This window comes from Periophthalmus magnuspinnatus, chromosome 21 (assembly GCF_009829125.3).
Source record: "Periophthalmus magnuspinnatus isolate fPerMag1 chromosome 21, fPerMag1.2.pri, whole genome shotgun sequence".
NCBI lineage: Eukaryota > Metazoa > Chordata > Actinopteri > Gobiiformes > Gobiidae > Periophthalmus > Periophthalmus magnuspinnatus.
In genome coordinates this window covers 14,469,867-14,491,721 of record NC_047146.1, presented here as the reverse complement: position 1 = coordinate 14,491,721, position 21,855 = coordinate 14,469,867, and the positions used below count along the sequence as shown (strand labels likewise).

The 21,855-nt window shown below is 37.6% G+C and overlaps 2 protein-coding genes across 4 annotated transcripts in view; one reads left to right on the top strand and one right to left on the bottom strand.

Annotated features, from left to right (window-relative positions):
- spc25 (SPC25 component of NDC80 kinetochore complex) overlaps positions 1-3,258 on the top strand; it is a 52,692-nt gene extending 49,434 nt beyond the window's left edge. The window contains exons 1-7 of one of the 2 annotated variants that reach the window (XM_033987317.2): positions 339-438; positions 1,046-1,202; positions 1,293-1,358; positions 1,612-1,758; positions 1,833-1,958; positions 2,594-2,692; positions 2,789-3,258. In XM_033987317.2, the coding sequence (XP_033843208.1) occupies positions 1,052-1,202; positions 1,293-1,358; positions 1,612-1,758; positions 1,833-1,958; positions 2,594-2,692; positions 2,789-2,913 (714 nt within the window). In that variant the 5' untranslated portion in view covers positions 339-438; positions 1,046-1,051 and the 3' untranslated portion in view covers positions 2,914-3,258. Of the gene's footprint in view, positions 1-338; positions 439-1,045; positions 1,203-1,292; positions 1,359-1,611; positions 1,759-1,832; positions 1,959-2,593; positions 2,693-2,788 lie in introns of those variants that run through there. The other variant, XM_055230465.1, reaches the window with a different exon arrangement.
- On the bottom strand, positions 3,066-18,906 carry nostrin (nitric oxide synthase trafficking). Of its 2 annotated transcripts, none has more exons than XM_033987312.2 (16): positions 18,804-18,906; positions 18,552-18,637; positions 17,644-17,727; positions 17,478-17,540; positions 15,442-15,523; positions 15,295-15,357; positions 15,009-15,107; positions 14,798-14,923; positions 13,094-13,192; positions 12,876-13,001; positions 10,707-10,815; positions 5,905-5,993; positions 5,488-5,613; positions 4,215-4,437; positions 3,303-3,395; positions 3,066-3,229 (listed from the first exon to the last, which is right to left on the bottom strand). In XM_033987312.2, the coding sequence occupies exons 1-16, from the start codon at positions 18,897-18,899 to the stop codon at positions 3,066-3,068; spliced, it is 1,728 nt and encodes a 575-aa protein (XP_033843203.1). In that variant the 5' UTR covers positions 18,900-18,906. The 2 variants fall into 2 exon arrangements, with proteins under 2 accessions (XP_033843203.1, XP_033843205.1); XM_033987314.2 differs by having other exon boundaries at positions 18,707-18,806.
- Positions 18,907-21,855: the final 2,949 nt, after the last annotated feature.

The window sequence follows — 21,855 nt, the reverse complement described above, 5'->3', positions numbered from 1 at the left end:
CAAGATGGCGCATGGATGCAACAAATAATGATCTCACAAATAAGAAGAAATGGAAATTAATGACTGAAGCTGAAGCAACACTTATGAGTTTGCTGCACACCACTGTTTATCTAATCTTTAATTAATACATGCTTGCTTACGTTTTTATTTGCAAGGCACAACAAAGTAAGTGTATTATTATGACGCACCATTATACACTTATATTTTTCTCTGCAAAATACTACAATAATAATGATAATAATAATATTTAGTTCTATAGTTATTGGATTACAGAGTATAAAAATAATATTAAAATAAAATAGTTTTACGTCATTTCCGGGTTGCAGCCCCACCCACAAAAACACCGGAAGTCAACAGACCGCGGATTTTTGAAAAGAAGACGTTTTCTTGTGGATTAGTTCTTCATCAAAAACTACTTATTTCCGAGCTTTTAACGCCGTGAGTGATACTATACGAACACGCTTTGTCCACGAAAATGTATTATTTAATCCGATTGTTTTGTGTCTTGAGCAAATTCACCCTCGTTAAGAGCAAGTTACCCACGGCTAATGAAAGGAAGGATTGTAAACAAAACTGCTAAAAAAGAGAAAGCCTGTGCAGAAACCTTAGAGATTATACATTGCCTATTGTCGTATTGTGTATTAGAGCTAAATGTAGTAGCTCATAAAAATCTTGAAAGTTCATAGTATGGCTGAGTTTTGACAAGTATTGCGATTAGATTTGCAGTAGGTCTATATGTTTAAAAAGTAAGATTCTGTTCAGAGGATGCATTGTAAACAATTTCAAGAGCATTAACTTGTGAGAGAAGACTGAAATATGACCTGATCAACTAATATAAGGGCCTCATGATTTTACAAACGTGTTTGTAGAGACATTCCATTATCTAAATAATTGCAGCCTTTGACGTTTGAAGATTGTGCCTACTCAAATTGTGATTTATATTCAATTTGTGAAATACTGTGCAACCACAGGTGTCGGTAATAATGCATTTAAATAACATTAGAAGTCATATTTAATAATTTATGATTTTTGTGTCACCATTCAGAGCAGCATGATGTCTATAACCGACCCGGCCACAAGTGAGCACTTCATTAAAGCCATGGAAGAGATCCACAGCCAGCACCTCAAAGCTCTGGGCAAAATTGCAGACATGACCACCGAGCTGTCCCAAACACACAAACAGTTTATCAAGTCTGCGCAAGGTGAGTAAGCAGCACTGCATGGTCTATAGACTATCAGCAACTACACTCAGTTATAACATGCAACTGATAAGAATGATTGATTTTTTGCAGATACGTGTATAAAGAAATGCAAGGATGATGAGATGCTGTTTGATACTATAGAATCATTCAAAAAAGGTATGGATTTGAACATGTTTAAATAGCTTTACTTTATAGAATTATGGGTTGTTATATATACATATATGCGTGTGGGTATGTGTATGTATATATGTGTGTGTGTATATAATATATATATTTTTTATACTTTACTGTTCATTTAGGTTTGAAAAGTAATAATATAAATGAAACATAACTTTACATTCATGTTGTCTTTACATTCATGTTGTCCTTGTAAAACTATTTACATTTTAACTTAATTGTCTTTGTTTAGCCTTGGAACAGAAGAGCAAATCACTGAAGGACAAACGTCTAGCCATTTCTGAAGTTATGTCTGAGATTGAGCAGAAGGAAATGAAGAAAGAAGAAATCATCCACAAGATTGAGAAACTCAAAGAGGAGCAAGCCAAGAGGCGAGATGGTATGTCACCATGGAGATAAATAATATAAAACTGTGGAAGCACTTCTGAATTGTTATACATTTTTTGTCGTCAGTGATCGAAGCCCAGAACAAGGCGAACAAGAAGAGACTGAAAAACCTGCAGAAAGCCCGATACATGTTCCAGGAGCATCTAGGGCTGGAGATACGAGCCATCATGGGCAAAGCAGAAGTCTCAAGAGGTAAATACCAGTATGGTCATGTACTGTACACACAGTGTTGCTCATTAGTAGAGGAGATTATGGTGTCCTTCCAAAGTTTAAAAGCAACCTGGACTCCACATTTGCATCACATGTCACAGTTTGTATCATAAGTGTACTAAGCAAAAAAGACTGTTTCAAATGAAAATGATTTCAAACATATTCTTTCAGTAATCAATGGGAAACATATTTGAGAACTTTTTTTTGATGATCTTGTGCTTTCAAAGGGCCCAGTCTATAAATTATATATATCAGTATAAACAAAATTATAAATTATATCTTTAGAAGAAGAGAGTTAAAGTAAGTAAAATTACAAAATATATTTTAATGACTGAATTTATATTTACAAATATATTTGGCAAAACTTGACAGTATTAACATGATACAGATAATTTAATCAACCAGTGTTTCATTATTCATATGTGAATTAATATACAACTATAAACCTTTTACAATCATTCAAAAATTAATTTCATATCAGTTAAATGATTACAAAATATTTACACTTTTTACATAATGTTCACTGTGTACAAAAAATCCCAAATAAAAAAAGCAAATATAGGACTTAAAATTTGCATTACAAAATTCTGAATATTAACTTTGTATTTCGTGTTTAGGAGAAAAACTGCAGTTTATTTTCAAGAACATCAACCGCTCAGATTTAACAAGTGCCTACATCGTCACCATGGGGATCAACGCAGAGGGGGTCTACCAGGGTATGCCAAACTAAAATGACTTATTACAGAAATATCTACATAGGTGCTTCACTTAATACTATGTTGAACTATAATTTGTGTACTTTTCTGATGTAGTTGTGTCCAGTGACCCAGCTCTGGACTGTTTAACAAATCTGGAAAAACGTCTTCAGGAGACCAATAACCTTCCGGCTTTCCTCGCCAACATCAGAAAAGAGTTCGTTGCTCTAGCTCGACATTAAGGATTCATTTTTGGACTTTGAGAACAAAAAAAACTAACTTGCACCAATTCTACTTTAAATGCTTTTATAGAACTATTAACTTCTTTTCTGTCCTTTTATATATTTCATTTATACAAGTAACATGTCCTTATCTTTATAGTAAATGTTTGTTTTTATGAGCTCTGAGTGTTATTTTGTAAGACCTCTTCAGACATTTTGACAGTTTTTTCCATAGACACTTCAACCACATAAGTGCAGGGGAAGTGTCCCTTGTGTCCGTTAAGTTCTCCAAACCACCAGCCATTCTCCTCCTTTGTGTAAATGTTTAGAACGTCACCTGGAATAAACTTTAATTTTATTAGACAAGTGTGATTGGATAATTATATATTGTGAATTGTATCCTTACTCACCCTCTTTGAAGGACAGTTCATCCTCCTGCTTTGGGGTGAAGTCATATATGGCCTTACATAGTCCAATACTGCAGGACTTAAGGGATTGTTCAGCTGTTGAAAATGTTAAGACTTTAGATAAAAGGTTTAAAGGAACTGTATGTAACATTGTTATTTTAAATTTCATAAACTTGACCTATTTGTCCCCTGATACGAGGTAAACATGTTTAAATCAAATATTTTTACAGAGTTTACTGATGAAAAACTATTAAAAAATGCTGATTTATTCATAATTACAAAAACACTGGACATGTTTTATAATTTGGTGTATTGGTTCTCAAGATGAATATCCAATCAGAAAGCAGAATGAGGCCCCTCTGACATAAATCGTGACCACCTAAACCCCGGCACCGGCAGCCAATCATTAATCAGTGCTAGTGCAACCTCTGCAACTCAGAGAGAGAATTCTGGAGGTTCTAAGCTTTTACATGAGGCCTGTCCATATACTGAGAATGAGAAAAACTTATATGTGTCCTTTATATGCAAGTTAAGGAACTGGCAACCCAGACAACCATAACTTTAAAACCGGAAAAGTACAGGCCACATACAGTCCCTTTGAATATTTCTGTCACAGATAAACATAAGTATGTGGACGTATTTGGTAGGTATATTTTTCATGATTTCAAACCTGGAAAAAGCTTTATTGACACTGAGCACATTTCGGTTCATCCAATAATTAGACATACATTTTGGATAGAAAAATTGTGCTTGGGCAGGACAGTTGTATTAAAGTGATTATTTCATGGGGAGAACTTCATATATACTTTTAGATACAGGCTTTGTGTTTTGGTTTACAAAATTCAAAACAATAACAGTTAATGTCCGGCAGGCTAATGTACTGTACTAGGTCCAACTACATCATATTATTGTTACCGTGTTTGTGTTCCCTCTCCGTGTGAGGCTTGTCCCCTTCCGCAGCTCCTGTTTCCTGGGTTGGGGGCGGTGAGGTGGCCCTGCTCGGCGCCACGCTCTGCTGGGGGCCAATGGGATGGGGCCCCTTGTAAATGATGGAGGCCCTCAGGGAACGACGGGAACGGTACGAAGACCTCCTCAGTTTCACCGGGCGCCTCAGGTGGACAACGCTGTGTTCACTGTCCTACACCAGGAAACATAAACACAGTAGTAATATAATAATAAGCTTTTTAATTTATTTAGTGCTTCTTAGGAGTTTTATAGGACAGTCAGGATTTCTGTGGGTCAATACAATGGTGACAAAGAATTAGGAAGCTGGATGAACGCGCATTTTCCCCATTGTGAGACAAATTTGACTTGCAAACATTTCAAATACAGAACGATACACAGAACCATTATAGATGTCTTTTTTTCAGTACCAACACAAGATATATTGCTAGATTGTCATAGATTGTAACTTACTAACCAGAGAAAACTTCATTATTAATTCACTCGCTTGTCAGAGGTTTTAAAACAATGGGAGATGATGGATGCGAGACCTACCACGACCCCACACACCACATTCAAGACGGGTGAAGTGTCTTGCCTAGGGACACAACAAAACTTGGTCTGTGTGGGTGGACAAGCAGTCTGTCCTCTGAACCTCTGTCATCCTAGTTGATCTAAAATCTAGTAAAAGTACAAAATTAATAATAACATTACTATTATCTACTACATCTACTGACACTACTAATACTAATAAGGCTAAGGTTATAGTGCCCTTTATTGGCCCCTTGGGAAATTTGTCCTCTTCATGCTGGTAGAGCAGTGCAGAGGGCGAAAGCTCAGGGACGCATCTCCGTGATCTTGTTGCTAGGCTTGGTCAAGACTACTTTAGCCTGAGGATTTTACCCGTTGTGCATGTTTCGGATTGATGTAGGAAATCGGAGCGCAGACAAATACTCACAAACACTATGCACATTCTCTTTATGAAGTGTGAGGACATGGTGAAATAGTTGCAAAATTGATTTCATTTTCTCATTCAGTTTTATTTTCTACTTAATTTTGAATTTGTGGCAATAATAAAAACTAATCTTACAATATTACCCAAACAAATCAGATAACATCCCCTGAGGACAGAGGCTTAACTCATCCCCCCTGTACCTCTCGTAATATAACACCAACACAACTTTTTCTCCCGTTCAAACTCTGTGCTTATCTAAATCCTGGGAGTGGTACCAGCGATTAGTCTCACCTTATCTTTCCATTTGGAGATGCTGTCAGTGAATCGATGCAGTGACTTTGGCCGTCCCTCTACTTCAGACAGAGCCAGGGACAGCTTGTAATGAGTGGCCTCCAGCAGGTCGAGTTTTAGAGTGGTCTGTAAGCAGAGTAGACAAAATATGTACTTAAGTAAAAGTAATGTTACTACAAAACATTAAGTAAACGTAAAAAGTAGTCACTAAGAAACTACAACTTGAGTCTCTATGAAGGAACTATTGTACACTGAAACTAACACACCTATTTGTTTACAGTTCTGTTTTTAGCGAGGCCTATTGAACTTTCTTACTTATATAAATGTCATTAAGTACTACCCACCTCTCTCTGTGAATAAATGGCTTACAAAAAAACCCCAAAACAAATAATTTAACGATTAAAAAACACGACTGACCTCATCTAACTGCTGCTCCGTCTCCTCGATGTTCCTCTCATTGGAAAAAGATGGATTTTCAGAGTACGTTTTTATCAGTCGTTTTATGCCTGTTACAAAAATATAAAGTTAAAATGGTCTATTCTAACTATATTAAAGGTGCAATATGCAACTTCTCTGGAGGATGTTATTGCTTTGCCTATTTGTTCCAAAGTATATATTTGCAGAAAACATATTAAAAACTTTAATTAGTTTCAGTTTTTGGGTTGAGTCAGAGTTGAGAGAGAGAGAGAAAGAGAAAAAAAGGGCAAAGGACACGTGGGTGAAGGACTGTGTGTTCTGTAGAGATGTATGCGAGACGAGGAGTTGGCATGGTGACAACAGTAGCTGAAGTAGATGATGATTTATTATGCAGATGTTTGGATTTGTCCTGATACACGGTGAGTTATGGTTATTAATAGTACAGGATTTCTTTCTGTCTGACAGCTTTATTTCATTTCATTTTAAATGCGTATGTGCCCTGGGATACGGCGGTGGTGCGTTTAATAAGACACGGTTTTTGGACCTGCAGTGGAAAGGTTTGTGGCCTTTGAGTTTGTGTGTGTTTCTGAGTCTGGGCTGTTATGACTGTAGGACGATGATGGATGGCAATGTGTGAGATGTGTGTTCTGAGTATACGGAGATACTTTCAAAGGAGTTGTGATTTTGTTGGTTATAGTTAGCAGCACAAGGATATGTTTTATGTTGCCTTGGCTGAGGTTGACTGAGGAAGTGTCTCGAGCATATAGAGAAAGTGACCGAGTGACCCAAAATGTATTGATCGATGGGCGGTGAAGGTAGTCGTCTTTATTTCCTTGTGTCCAATGTGAGCAAATTTTGATCATCTGTAGCCTGTATAGTGTTATCTATGAACAACCTTGAATTGAATTAGTTTAGTCAGTTGGAGTTATGGGTAATTTTATATATTTGTACAAATTTGGAGCCAGAAATTGGCATTGGGAGCAAGTGTTAGATCCTGTTGTGTTTTTAGGATTGGTAAGAAACTCATGGCATCTGTTTTTGTGATCATTTTATATATTTTGGGATTAATTTTCGTTGGAGTTAGATTGAAAAACTCTGAGATTGAGTGGGGAAAGTCTGGATTGATTGTGCGATTATTGATTTTCTTGTGAATTACTGATTTTAATTGCGAATATTCAAGGAAGCAGCTGCACCTAATGCCATTTTGCTGAACCAGTTGTGTTTTGTGCTGTTAGTAAAAATGTGACCGAAGTGAGCTATGCCCTTTTCTGCCCGTGATTAGAAACTGAGGGGTTTATTGTTCCTTGTGAATCCAGGATTGTGCCAGAGCAGTGTGTATTTGGATGGTACAAGTGGGGTGTTTTTATTTGGTGGAGTTTTCACCAGGCTGTCAGAGCTGATGTTGTTGTTGGCGCTTTGAACAATGGGTTTTTCTTGATTGATTGGTTTTTGTAAATGGATTGTTTGGTGTCTGTCCAGATTAAGCGCCAGAATGGATGTATTTATGAATATGATGGTCAAACATGATGGAACAGATGATTAGCTAGTGAACAGTGGAAAAAATGTTTGGTGCATTGAATCCTCCTTGTAATTTTGGTTTCTGAAGAGCAGTGGTGAGATGAAGTACTCAATTTTGTAAGTAAAAGTACAGATACCGGGGGGAAAAAATACTCACGTAAAAGTGTCACATGAAAAAAATCAGCTGAAGTATTTAAGAACCTGTTAAAAAATGTAGTTAAAGAGTAAAAAGTAAAAGTATTTCACACAACTGTAATTTGTTAAAGTGTAAATGTAGTCATACTGATTCAAAATGATCAAAAATGTAGAGTAGAAAGTACAGATATCTGCTCTGAAATGTAGTGAAGTAAAAGACAAAAGTATCCAGTGTAGAAGTACAGATAACAAAAAATTATACTTAAGTACAGCACTTTACTATTACTTCTTTACCTCCCACCTCTGCTGAAGAATGGTGCGTTTTATTCATGAGATTTTGTTTTTCCAGTAGAATTTGTTGATGTAGTGTCGAGTGATTTGAACCAGGCTTGAGAGGGTTGTACTGGGGTCATTGAAAGTAGGTAATTGACTTTGGGAAGAATTGACATTTTTCTGCCTGTGAGTGAAACGGGGAGATTATTCCAGCATGGCAGATCACTTTCTATTTGTTTAAGAAGTGGAGGGAAGTTGAGTGTAAACAGTTCTGACAGCCTGCGGGGAAACCTTTATTCTGAGGTATGTGATGTGACGGGTGGTAAGTAGTACTGCTGTGGTCACTGCTGCCACATCCAAACTATTGTGTTGTAATGGAAAAACTGAAGATTTGTTCCAGTTGTTTGAAAATGATTTTAGTTATAATAGTAAAAGACGAAAAGTTATTTGAGCGAAAATGTTTTGCTGCTCATCTCATTCAAGCTGCTTATTCAGTTCTGGTCAGATTGCTGGTGGACACTGCCTTATCTCTCTGAAGGGAGGAGCTAACAACACTGCAGCTTACACACCTATTTGTTTACAGTTTCTGTTTGTTAGCAAGGCATATTGAACTACACTAACTAGAGTAACTGTACAAACAGGTGTGTCCAGTTGACAGAACAGAATTTTTCTTTTACTATGGATAGCAAAAGCCGAAGATAATTCTGTCAACTGGACAAAACGTTGTAGGAAAGAAGATGTTTCGCTGCTCATCCAAGCAGCTTCTTTAGTTCTGGTCAGATTACTGGTGGACACTGTCTTATATCTGTCAGTCTTATATTTACTGAAACTGTAAACAGCTATTGTCTCCAGTTTCAGCCTTAATGGCCCTATTGAACCTTTAATGGCACTAATGGCTCACACTATTGTTCTCTTATGTTTTGTTTGCTTTGGGTCTGAAGATGCAATTATAGATAGGGGACAGATTAGGTCTCAGGCCCCAATTCCTGCTTAAGGAATGGAGGCAATCTGACCAGAACTGAAGAAGCGGCTTGGATGAGCAGCAAAACATCTTCACTCCAACGTTTTGTCCAGTTAACAGATTTAACTTCGGCTTTTACTATGGATCAGACCTGGACGTCTGAGTGATTACACAGACGTCTTTTACTAAGGATCGGACCTGGACGACTGAGGGATAACATCTTTTATGACTTTTCTTGTGTGGTGAAGTGATGAGGATGGGTTTTGTATATCATTTATGTAGACTAATTTTATGTTCAGTGCTTTGGGTTTGAATTCCTCTGATGTGGCTGCTTTGGCGACTCGCTGCTGGTAGTGGTTCTATAAAGATTAAAAATAATAATGAAGAAAGTGGGCGTCCTTGGCGAGCTCTGTGGTGCAAGGTGAATTGTAGAGAATCCTTATCCAACTGAACGACTCTTCAAAGACAAACCAGCCTTATGTGGCCAACAGGAAAGTCCAAACAACCCTGCCGAATGCCTTCTTTGCATCTAGGGGTGTTTTTTTGTTGTAATATTGACCAGTGGATTAAGTTGAATAGTATCGTTGTTGGTGGATGAGTGTCTTCCTTTAATAAAGTCTGTTTGGTCTGAGTTTGTGGGATTGTGGGTATTACTGTTTCTAATCGAAGGGCTAGTGTTTTGGCAATTAATGTTGTGTCTACGTTGATAAGAGAGATTGGTCTGTATCTGGAGGGTAGTTTTAATGGATTTGAGGATTACGGATATTGTGGCAGAGCTCATACCGGTTGGGAGTTTGGAGTTTTGATTCCTGTAGCACCCACATGAATAACGGTGAGAGTATGGACCAGAAATGTTTGTAGAATTCAGCAGGGAAGCCATCAGGGTCGGGAGATTGGTTACTAGACACGTTTGAGCGCAGAGCAAAGTTCAAGTTCTGTGATTTTAATCTTGATATGTGGTTGTGGAAGAGAGTAGGAAGCTTGATATTGTTGAGAAAAGAGTGGATATGGGCCAAGTTTGGTTCAGTTTCAGAGGAATAGAATGCTGTAAAAAATGTTGAAATATTTCATTAATTTCTTTGTGGGACGTTGTACGCTTCCCTGTTGAGTTCATGATAATGCGAATTGATGTTCTTTCTTTGTTTAATTTGATCTGATTTGCTACCTGATTTATTGCAATGGAGGAAGTGTTATTGTCTGAGTCTGTGAATGAGGAATTGAGTTCTTTTATTTGTGGGCGACAGTAGCTCAATTGAGTGTTTGTTCAGTGATCCAGTTAGTGGTTTGAATCCCGCTTTCGACTTAAATGTCATCGGTAGAGCGGTCTGATCCATTGACCCACAGGTTAGCATTGTCATTCCAGCTCCCACAGATAAATGCTGTTGTGCAATCTGGAGGTTGGTTTAGGTTTATTTGAAAAGTTCCAAGATAATGGTGGATGGTTATTGAGAGTTATAGGATGAATCTGCTGTTCTGTAATTTGTTGCATTGTAGAATTACTATTGAATATTAGATCAATACGAGAGTGAGAGTGATGAACCGATGAGTAAAATTATATATTGTTTTTTTTTGTTGGGTGTTTGAGCCGCCAACTCTCGCCAAGGCCAGAAGTCTTCTATGAGGCGTTTCAGTGTTTCTGTGGATTGCACGATACAAACATTTTTAAAGTTTGGGGTCATGTACTGTATTTTAGTCTCCTATAAGTGTGACTGAACAGGTGGAATATGTTGAAAAGTGGGAAAAATGTTTTGGAAGAAAATTGGGTCATCTGTGTTAGGCCTGCAAAATAGATCATTTTAATGCAATACTGTTGAAATTTCCAGGCAAATGACTAACATCAGATAAAGGACATCCCACCTGAAAGTTGCACATTGCACCTTTAAGTAAGACTCTGTATAGGTGTAAATGGACTTACCGTCAATATCTTTCTTAGTCTTGGCGATATTGTCCTGTAGCCGCTGCACTTTGATTTGCAGCGCCTCTCTCCTCCGCTCTTTGCCCATCAGTGACTTGTTGTCCTCTTCCTGTGCCACAAAATAGAAGAACAGTCAATATTCAGTTTTGTTTTTCAAATCATGAGCATGAAATATGCCCCCAAAAACTACAAATTTGTCTGGCCAACCATATCATTTCCTACTTTATTGATCCACAAGGACAGATAGTTGAACACAGTTGCTCAAATACAATATAAACACTTGAATAATAATAATAGTGATGGTAAAATTGTGAAAATAAGTCAAATCTAGCATGGTAGTAGCAATATACAGATTTATGTAAAGATTTGTCCTAAGAGTAATTCAGAATCCCCTCGCTAATCTAAAAAACACACTCCATTAACATAAATTTAAAGCCACAGTATGTAACCTTTTAGCTCATAACAGACCAAAACAATAAAAGCTCTTTTTTTTTTTGTAATTTTGGCTGTGTTTATTGCACTGAAAAACTTGAATGTTTACTATGAGCAGGCAGGTGTCTCCGCAGACTAAAAGACTCATATCCTGCTTAGGTCCTTTGGCTATAATATTCCACAGTATGGCATAAAAGCTTATTCATCTCCATGGAGAATTTTCTGAAGTATGATTTTCACAGAATCATGCAGAAAGTACCATACTGTACCTTAAACGCCATTGATAATTTTGTTCCTTTTGGCACCTTTATATGCTAAAGTGCTTTATCAGATTTGCAGTAAAAATACTTTCAATGGCCATCACAATAACACATTTACCAGTAGAGGTAGGTAGTACTCCATTACATTTACTCAGTTAGATTTACTTGAGTAACTTTTGAAAGAAATTGTACTTTTCTAGCAGCATACTTTTACTAATATTTCATTGAAGTAACAGTACTCCTACTTGAGTAAAAGTTTTGATTACTCTTCCTACTGTGAGTAATTCTACAAGCGACAAAAGCTTTATGTTGACAATATGAAATGATTTGAACATTTGTGTTTCTTGCACTGTTCCTGTAGATTTTGTTTGTCTCATTTTTGTGTCTATCCTTTGAAAATACCAGATTTTGTGCATTATTTAAAGTTTTTTTCCCCCCCCTCAATTAGATTAAGTTCAAATTATAAATCAGACATCTAGTTTTCCCAAATCCTTTAGTACTCTTACTTGAGTCATTTCTTGGACACTACTTTGTACTTGAATTATATTATTTTAAAGTAACGTTACTCTTACTTGCGAGCATTTTTTGGCTGCTCTACCCACCTCTGTTTCCCACACAATATTGACAACTCACAACCGCTTAACCCAGAGTGTGCAAACAGGATTTTATAACAAACACGTCACACAGGGCCATAAACTGTTGGTCAAGTAAGTGAACCATTCAGACAAGTGCCACCACACTTCAGGTTGCTAATGGTTTTATTGAGCTTATGATGATGCAGCAGTTGTAAAATTCCAGTATAAACTAATTATTTTGGTAACTGTGACCTGCAAAATTTACTTTTAGGTCCACATTTCGACTCCGAGCCATAGGTTGGACCCCTGCCCTCGCTCTTACCCCAAAAGAAAGTACAATTATCAACTTAATTTATCTTTATTTTAAGTGAAGTAATTTGGAAGTATGTCACAAAAATGAGAAAAACTAAATCATATCTGAAGGAGCGGTGCAAGAAACACAAATGTTCAAATCATTTCATATTGTCAACATGAAGCTTTTGTCATTTATGGACTTCCTCATAGTGTGAAGCGTAACTGAAACTCAAGTAAGTACTGCTACTTCAATAAAATATGACTCAGCAAGAGTAAAAGTATGCTGCTAGAAAAGTACGCTAAAAAGTCCAATTTCTTAGGTTCTTAATTTTTCAGGTTACTCAAGTAAAGGTAACTAAATTTAACTACCCCCAAAATTCTTAATCACAGTGAGGAGAGCAACCAAAACTTTGACTGAAGTAAGAGTACTGCTACTTGAAAATAATGCAAAAGTAAAAATATGCAGCTAGAAAAGTAGTCTGAAAAGTCCAATTTCTTAAAGTAATTCAAGTAAATGTAACTGAGTACTAGTCCTGTAACTCGGCCCAGTGTCTTTATAGTGACAAATCCAATTCAAGTTGTAGGTTACGTAATAATCCAGAACTTACAAAATAGTCGACCATGAGAAACTCGGCCTTGTTGTCCTCTGGAGGGAGGCGGTGTTCAGCCAGTAGTGTGTCTATGTCTCTGTCCACATCCACCCTCTGTACGGTCTGTTCGATCTGCTTCTGCCCCTGCACAACACAGCAGCGCTGAGAACATGCTCTCAGGCCTACTGTAGCCTACAGTTATTATGTATGTGAGAGGAGTCAAGATGGCGACCTACATGTTTGAGAGCTTGGCCAAAACTGGACATGTGGAGGTTGTATCTGTTCAAAGCCTCACCCAGCACTTCGATTCGCTGTTTCTCCATCTCCTGAATGATCTGCAGACCATATGTAGTATTAAATTATTTTAAGGTTTTAAATTCTATAAACATTACCTAACTGTGTCCGCAGATACGAGCTAAGCATGTTCAAAAAATCTTACTGATGTCATTCGTTTTAATTTTTTCTTAATTACAAAACCATGAAACTTAATGGTCAAGTTGTTTATGTCTTGGTTCTCAAGACAACTATCCAATCAGAAAGGAAAATGACCCTTAGATGGGTCTCTCATTTGAATTTCCAGTTTCAATGATGAAATCCAGTTGGAGTTAAAACTAAAAGGACTCTCTCTGATCTGAATTGTTACTACCTAAATCCCAGCACCTGCAACCTCAGCAGCTCAATGAGTGAATTCTGGAGGTTCTGATCTTTCACATGAGGCCTGTCCATATAATGAGACCAATTAATAGGTGTCCTCTATAAACAGGTCAAGTCAGTGGCAACACAGGTTCAGTTTTGATTGCGGTGCTTTTCTTCAGAATGTAATAGCACAGGCTACATACAGTTCCTTAAATCAATAAAAGGATATTGTATTTTAAGTTTATGGGCTGTATCTTGCCCCTGGGCTTAACGGAGCAGAAGCGTAAGCGAGGGGGCGTGTCCGGGTCAGACTCCCGCTACCTCCACAATGGGTAGTCTCTTTACTTGGCTGCTGGTGGCTGGAGTGGGACAGTACATGTACATATATGGTGATGGCATCTGAACCAATCTGTGACCGCTGTGGCATTTAAAATTACTGCCAGCGTGGGTAATGTCAGCAATATTTGCCTCATTACCAAGCAGCAAAGAGAGGTGTGAGGAGGTGATGGTCCTCCACTAATCCTAAATGAACCCCAGCAAGCATGGTTAGTGACGCTCCATCGACTCCTGGGCCCCTGGTTCTCGCCATTTTATATGGACCAGAAGAAGGACCAAATTTTAAGTTATGCTATAGTTATATATAGTTAAATAGTTAATATTTTAATAATTTCTGTCATATCCTTTATTTCATTTTATTAGAATTAAACATACAAACCAACCTCTGTTGCATTTCATTTTTTCTAGCCGTACACACCAGTCTTACAATACATTAGGCCTGTCACAACTAAAAGTAGCTGAATTTACGATTCTCACGTGTGTGTGTGCTTTCTTTTTGTCACCATACCTTGAAATGTTATGCATTTATCATCCTAATGCATTTCCAAATAAAAGAAGGCTTTTTCTGCCTTGAGTATGTTACACTTTTTCCTTTTAAGTGCACTTGAATAATATTTATTTTAACAAATATGGCAATTCACTCAATCCATTCATCAGGCTCTCAACTTGTTCCACTCCACCTGATATTTTAGCACGGCACACCTCTTGTCCACATCCCACACTCTCAGCACACTATCTGTTCAAATCTCACTAAAGCTACTGTTGTGTTAAGACCAGGGGCAAGATATGGTCCTGTATGTCATTTATGGTCCATTGATGATTTTAACTTTTACTTTAATTACGAATACATTTTCCTACACTGCACTAGAAAAGGCACACATCTTTTTGATCACACATTCTTGAAAGACATTCCATTATCATACGTACAAACAAAATGATATTCTGCACCTAAACTGCCATAGTTTCACCTGATAGCAAGCCTTGAGCGTGTTCTCCCACTTGAGTCTCGTCTCATATCCCTCCAAGTTCATGTTGAAATACTCATCATCCACTCTCGCCTGGAGCTCTGCCGACTTGGTTAGCCTGTTTAGCATCTGAAATAATAAACAATACAGCTCATTCATGTGTTCTCATAAGGACTCACACACATTGAAGAGTAGTTACAAATGTCCATCTTACCTTTTGTTTTTCTTTCTCGGTGCTCATGTGTTTGTTGTTCTCTACGAAGTTGAACAAAGCTTCGTGTTCTCTGGTCAGACCAATTAGTTTCTTTTTGAGCTGAGAAATACCAAGTCATAACACAAAATTTAAACAATATTACATAAAGTGAGACTGAAAGAGACTATATCATGCAAATTTGACCAAACGATTAACATTACCAATAAAGGGAACAGCTATTTTTACGCTGATTCCTTGTAATTGTGACCATTGTGCAAAATTAAATCATACACAACATTAGAAATACCTTGAGTTGGTCTGTCCAGTTTGCTGTAACTGCTTTCCCACTTCTTTCAATGGCATTATCAAGCTAAGATAAACAGGTATAAATGTTCAGTTCAACTCAAAAGTTAAGTATTTCAGATATTTGTAAGTAAATAAATCATCGTCTTACAGGCCTCTTCCTCTTGTTGTGCTCATCTAGGACCTGCTTTAGTTCCACTGTGGCCTCCTGCTGAAAGGCATTGCCCAGTGACCTGAAACAAAGTCATACATTTAGTAGGCTACAGTTTACTTTGTCATATACTTATATTTGTATTGTGGTTGTATTCAGAGTTGTTTTTATCTACAAGCAGACAATGCACGTACACGGGCCGCATATCCAACAGGCAGTGGTAGAAGGTGAGGAAGTAAAAGGAGTAAAATACTGTACTTAAGTCAAATTTTTAAGCATCTGTACTTTACTTAAGCGCATTTTACAGTGGATACTTTTTAATTTTACTTCACTACATTTGAGAGCTAGATGTTTGCATTTTCTACTCAACTACATTTTTAACTGGACTGAAAAGTAAAATGTAGGTTATTTTTTACCATATTTGTAGTATTATTCTGACTAAAGTTTTGATTTTAAGCTTTGGCTTTGAGCAAACGAAAATAAATACACAAAATTCATGGAAAAATAAGGAAATTGATTCATATAGCAACTGTTGACCAAACTTTGTACCATAGTTTAATCAATATCACTACATTAAAACATACACACAACACACACAAATTAACACTTGTGAAATACTTTTACTTATTACTCTTAAGTGTCTAGTAGTCACTGATATAAATGATCAGCTTTGACTTGTGTGTGTGGATTTTGCGCTTCAGTATTTTGCATGAATATACAGTACCTATTTCTATTCTATTGGGAAAAAAATGGCTCTTTGTCACAGTTCTGCCTGTTTTCTTATTTATCCCTAGTCCAGCTTCGTGTCCCAGCTTGTTCCAGTCCTTTGTTTCCTGCCTCCCTGTTTTCCCCTCAGTTGTTGCTAATCAGGGGGGTAGCCTATATGTCATTTGCTCATTTAATTTGTTTTTCTAGAAGACACGCAGGCTCCGTATTTCAATCAAACCTGTTGTATTCACCGAGACAAGGAGGTGGCTGTGTTCTTTGTGTTGCACGTGAGTCCAGTTTACAACCTGCGTGACATTCTTGCCCATTTTCTCTGGGAGTTGTCATCACATTTCTATTTAGAATCTGTTCACTGATAAATTAATTCATGTAATTTATAACCTCTAACCTGGATGATTTATGACCGTGATACAAAAAGGCTACAGTCATCGGTCAATAATGCACTTTGACATGTGTGTTTTTTATAAATAGCTTGAATACAACTAACCGTTTGACTTAAAGGAGCCCTGTTGGCAGAGGTGGATGAAGTATCAATTTTGTTCCTTAAGTAAAAGTACAGATACAGATGTAAAAAGTTACTAAAGTAAAAGTATCACATGAGAAAATCTACTTAAAGTACATTTTTAAATGGGTAAATGAACTGTATGTAAAAGTTTAGCCAAAAATAGACTAAAATAAAAAAATTTTCCCTCCTTTTTTCATTTTGGTTTTGTTTATTTTCTTTACTCTGAGCGGATTTGCATCTCCACAAACTTGACTCTTATTGACCTGGACGCTGATGTTCTTCTGCTTGTTTCCTTGGAAATATTATTATTATTTTAGTTATAATCTTCCACAGTATAGCATAAAACTCATCTGTCTCCATGGAGAATATTCCAAACTTTTAACCTTCTATTTTGATGAAATTCTGCAGGTGATGTGCCACTTTTAGAAAGGTACTGTACTTTAAACTTGGCTTATAACAACATAAGTTCATGTGGACAATTACTACACAATTTCTCTTTTCAATATATAGATCCATGTATAGACTGTTGTGATGTTATCTGAAAGAAATCCAGAAAATAGTGCCTGCCCAAACTAAATTTTAACACAGGACCCCTCAAAGCGAGACCCAGCCCTGCTTCTATTGTGTGCACGTGTGGTTGTGTACCAGTGTGGTTGTGTACCTGTGTGGTTGTGTGTATGTGCGGTTGTGTACCTGTGTGGTTGTGTGTATGTGCGGTTGTGTACCTGTGTGGTTGTGTACCTGTGTGGTTGTGTGTATGTGCAGTTGTGTACCTGTGTGGTTGTGTGTATGTGCGGTCGTGTACCTGTGGGCGTCCGCTCTTGAGTACATCTCGTCGGACACATGACACCACGCACTGTAGGTGGAACTGAGCGGGGAGCCAGCATGGAAAAGTTAGTGCTGATGTAGGTTAACAAACAAAAAGGCTAAGAGGCTAAGCTACTTTTATGTTGCTGAAAATGTTGACTTACTTATTGGTCATTTCTTTAGACGCCCTGATGAGTTTTCCAGCTAACTTTTGGAGACCTTTAGAGTACGTCAGCTCAAGTTCAGACCTGGAATGAGAAATTTTTGAGTGCAAATGTTACAAAAGATCGAGATTAACAAAAAAAAAAGGTTGAGATGTTATGAAGATATTACATTTTTAGCATATGAAGCTTGTAGAACTAGAAAATACTTAAGCTGGATGCCCTGCCTTAGCAACCAAGCAAGTACAGTGATAATAGTACACAGGCAATGTCACTAATTTCTTGCCCAAGGACACACCGGCAGTATGAACTCTGGTGAGGTTTGAACTAGCTTTGTAAATGAATGCCAACCCAATGATAAGAATGTTCCACCAAGGGCCACTCAGCCCCTCTCCAAATATATTAAAGCTTTCAGACAAGATAAGATAAAGTGTCTTGCCCAAGGACACAATAACATTCTCTCTTTAATGGGAAGTGAGAATTAAACTACCAACCCTGTAATTAGTGGAAAAACCTGCGTTATCTCCTTTAAATATAATAAACTACATCAAATTCTTTAGCATGTAGCATCAGGATACATAAAGTTATTGTTTAATTCTTAGACAAACTGAGACAACATGGAAAGTCAAAGAATAACACTTGAGACTGAGTGAATGTGTAGTTAATGTCAATGGATAAAGTTAAAATTACACTTTGAATCTATTACGTATAAGCAAATAACATTGTACATTATTATAGTTGTCAGCAAAAATTGTAAATGTAGCCAGTTTAAGTTTCATTTCACCTTAAGTGTTCGTTTTAGCTCCGCTTAAGACCAGGAAGCAGAAGTCAAACAAAAACTATCTTGCCAATGTTTTGACAACTCGGATTATAAAAGTGTGGTAATGGATGTAAAGTAAAATGTAACTTACCTCTGATGAAAAACTGCTGTAAGTTCTTTGCAGAAATACTCCCCTGATTTGGAAAACCGCTTGACATCCTGGTACAGCTGGTTGTACTGAAACACAAATTTTGGTTAATCGTAATTTTTATATAATTTTACCCTCCAAAATGTGTTAGAATGTACCTGACTGGAAGGTGTGTGCTCTTTCATCCTCCAATGCATGTTTTCGAGTGTGCTGTGCCCTCATGTCTGTGTATGTTTTTGAATAGGAGAAACTTACCATGCAGGTGCTGATTGGGTCCTTCATCTTGAGACTGTTTGTGGACTTCGGACTTTGAACTTTGCACACCGCAACCCTCCAGGTAAAACCACTCATGCGCAAACTACCTGCATGTTTTATAAGGGAGCTGTGCAAAGAAAGGAAAATTCCAGGGTCCAGTACTACAAACATTAAAGTACTTCTATTTCTATAATGTTACAGCAGATTAAAACACAAAAGCATTCCCCTATCTTGTATGTAGTGTACACAGAAAGAAGTTAAATGACAACAGGAGTGGACTGACTGGGTGTGACTGAGTAATAAATTACACTTCGAATTCGTGGCAGTTGAGTTAGTAAAGTAGTAAAGTACTGCAGTTTTACTTCACTACATTTGAGAGCTGTAGCTGTACTTTCTACTCCACCACATATTTTTAACTGGGCTGAAAAGTAAAAAGTACTTTTCATTTGATTTGAGAAGTTATTTTTACCATGTTCGTGGAAACATCCTGACTAAAGTTTTCGAGTTCAAAGTTTGACTTTGAGTGAACAAAAATAAATGCACAAAATTCATAAAAAAATATAAGAAATTGATTGGTATTGTTGACCAAAATATGTTTCTTTTTAAATCACTACACTTAACAACACTTGTGTGAAATACTTTTACTTTTTACTCTTAAAGTACATTTGTAAACGACACTTAAATACTTAAATAGATTTTTTCATCTGATACTTTTACTTTTACCTGAGTAACTTTTTGCCTCTGTATCTGTACTTTTACTTAAGTACCGTAAATTTCGGACTACAGAGCGCACCTTGATATAAGCCGCACCAGCTAAATTTGAAGAGAAAATCAATTTTGTCCATATATAAGCCGCACCTGAATAAAAGCCGCAGGTTTTCATATTGTAACATGAGATATTTACACAGAAAGACGGTGCACCGACACGCTTTTTTTTAAACTGTGCCTGAAAATTGGCACCAACACGACAACAACACGGGATGAACACATCTGCAGGTTTAGAAAATAAAGCTGCACCAACACGGAAAATCTGCTTTTATTTCCTCTGAAAACTTTTGTCGTCTTTTTACATTGACCAAGTTGGATTCATTGATGTCGAGCTTACGTGCAGTGGCTCTATTTCAGGGGTCGGCAACTCGCGGCTCCGGAGCCGTATGCGCCTCTTTCAGCCTCATACTGCGGCTCTGCGTGGCTTGGGAACTAACACAGACACAGCTCAGTCCTGCGTAAAGAGCCCTGATTTTCAGACGTTGTGCGCACAGGGGTCAGGAGCAACTTTGGCCCGTCCCTAATGACACACTAATAAGCTCGTCCGTAGATGTATCATGAAAATCCTGCTGGAAATCGCCACAGAAATCTATTTGATGTAGTAGCAAGTTTATTATCTGCTCTTGTCTCCGCGGTGACGTATCACGTTTAACACATCAGACACGACGCACAAAAGTAGAGCCACAAGCGAGTGAAAATGAGCCAAAACAAAAGTCTTTGGAGATCTTTTTAACAAAGGGGAAAAGGACAACTGAGGAGCCAGAAGAGGAGACTACGACCTCCAAGAAAAAGAAAGATAAATTTAACAGACAATGCCTACTTAAAATCTGGGTTTGTCGCTGCAGGTGACTCTCACGCACAGAGTCCGCTCTGCGTAACATACGGGAAAAGCAAATAAGGCAATGAAACCTTCAAAACTGCTTTGGCACATGGAGAATAAGCACCTGGGATTAAACGATACGCTACGAGTTTTTTTGTTGTTGTTTTTTTAAAGAAACTGCGGAGCAGAGTAGACATAATCACATAATCAGTGCGATGCATGATGCAGCGGTTTGGTGAGTTGTATTTTTTTATGCACTTAAGTTGTTTTTGCCATATTTATCTGCCACGTGTAGAAGGCTTGTCCGTGAAAGTAAAACCTACATTATTCCGTTACATTATTGTTATTATACAGTGTTATCTTCATTTTAGATGTCAAAAAGTATTTGCGGCTCCCAGTGTTTTATTTTATGTGGAAAGTGGGTCCAAATGGCTCTTTGCGTGTTAAAGGCCGACCCCTGCTCTGTTTCCTTTCTGTTTCTTTATCTTAAAAACTGCATCATATCCATTTCATGATGCGCAAAATGATCGTTCAAAATCAAAACTAGTGAATTCTTCAGAGCAGAATCTTTCCCCACGTCTGTCTCACTTTTACGTTTACAGCTAGAGAGCGCCCCCCAGGGTCCGTTATCCAGTAAAATTCCATATATAAGCCGCACTGCTGTAAAAGCCGCAGGGTTCAAAGCGTGGAAAAAAAGTAGCGGCTTATAATCCAAAATTTACGGTACATTTCTTACTTAAAGGTGTACTGTGTAACTTTTCTAGTGGAGGGTTTATCCAGTTGCTATTCTTCATGCAGCTTTCTTATTTAACTGTTGACTGGGCCAAGTTACAGGTCAGATCTGCGAAGAGGCGACCATAGTAACAATAACAGTGCATGTTTTTCAAGGTCTTTTTAGGATTGTAATTGAATAACTGCATGACAGATCAATTTAATGGAATACTGTGGAACATTCGAGGCATCTCCATGGAGACAAGCAGGTGGTGGACCCTCTACCAGAAAGTTACACATTGTCTTTATGCTTTGTATTCTCATAGCGATACTGACACAAAAGGGGAAATAAATATCTTAGCCAAACTGAAATTTAAAATCGGTGTCATGTTGACGAGATAATGTATTTTCACAGTGGAACCACACAGTACTTTTAAGTATGTTCCAGTGACACCTTGCACACTTTTGATTCCACACGAGCCGGCTTTCACCCAAACTGTGAGATCATGCATTAAACATTACACGAAGGCTTTCAATATCAAAGGAGCAGTGGAGGTGAATAATAATGACGGACTTAAAAAATCGACTCTGCGGAGGGTTTGCCAACTTGTTCCACACCGGTCACTGAAAGGAAAAGCTAATGCTAACAATCCCACATCTATCTAAACAGTCTGAATGGAGACAGGTCGAAGTCTAGGATAGAATTTGCTGCTAAAGATTGAAATTCAGACCCGTCGGAGGAGCTGGAGGAAG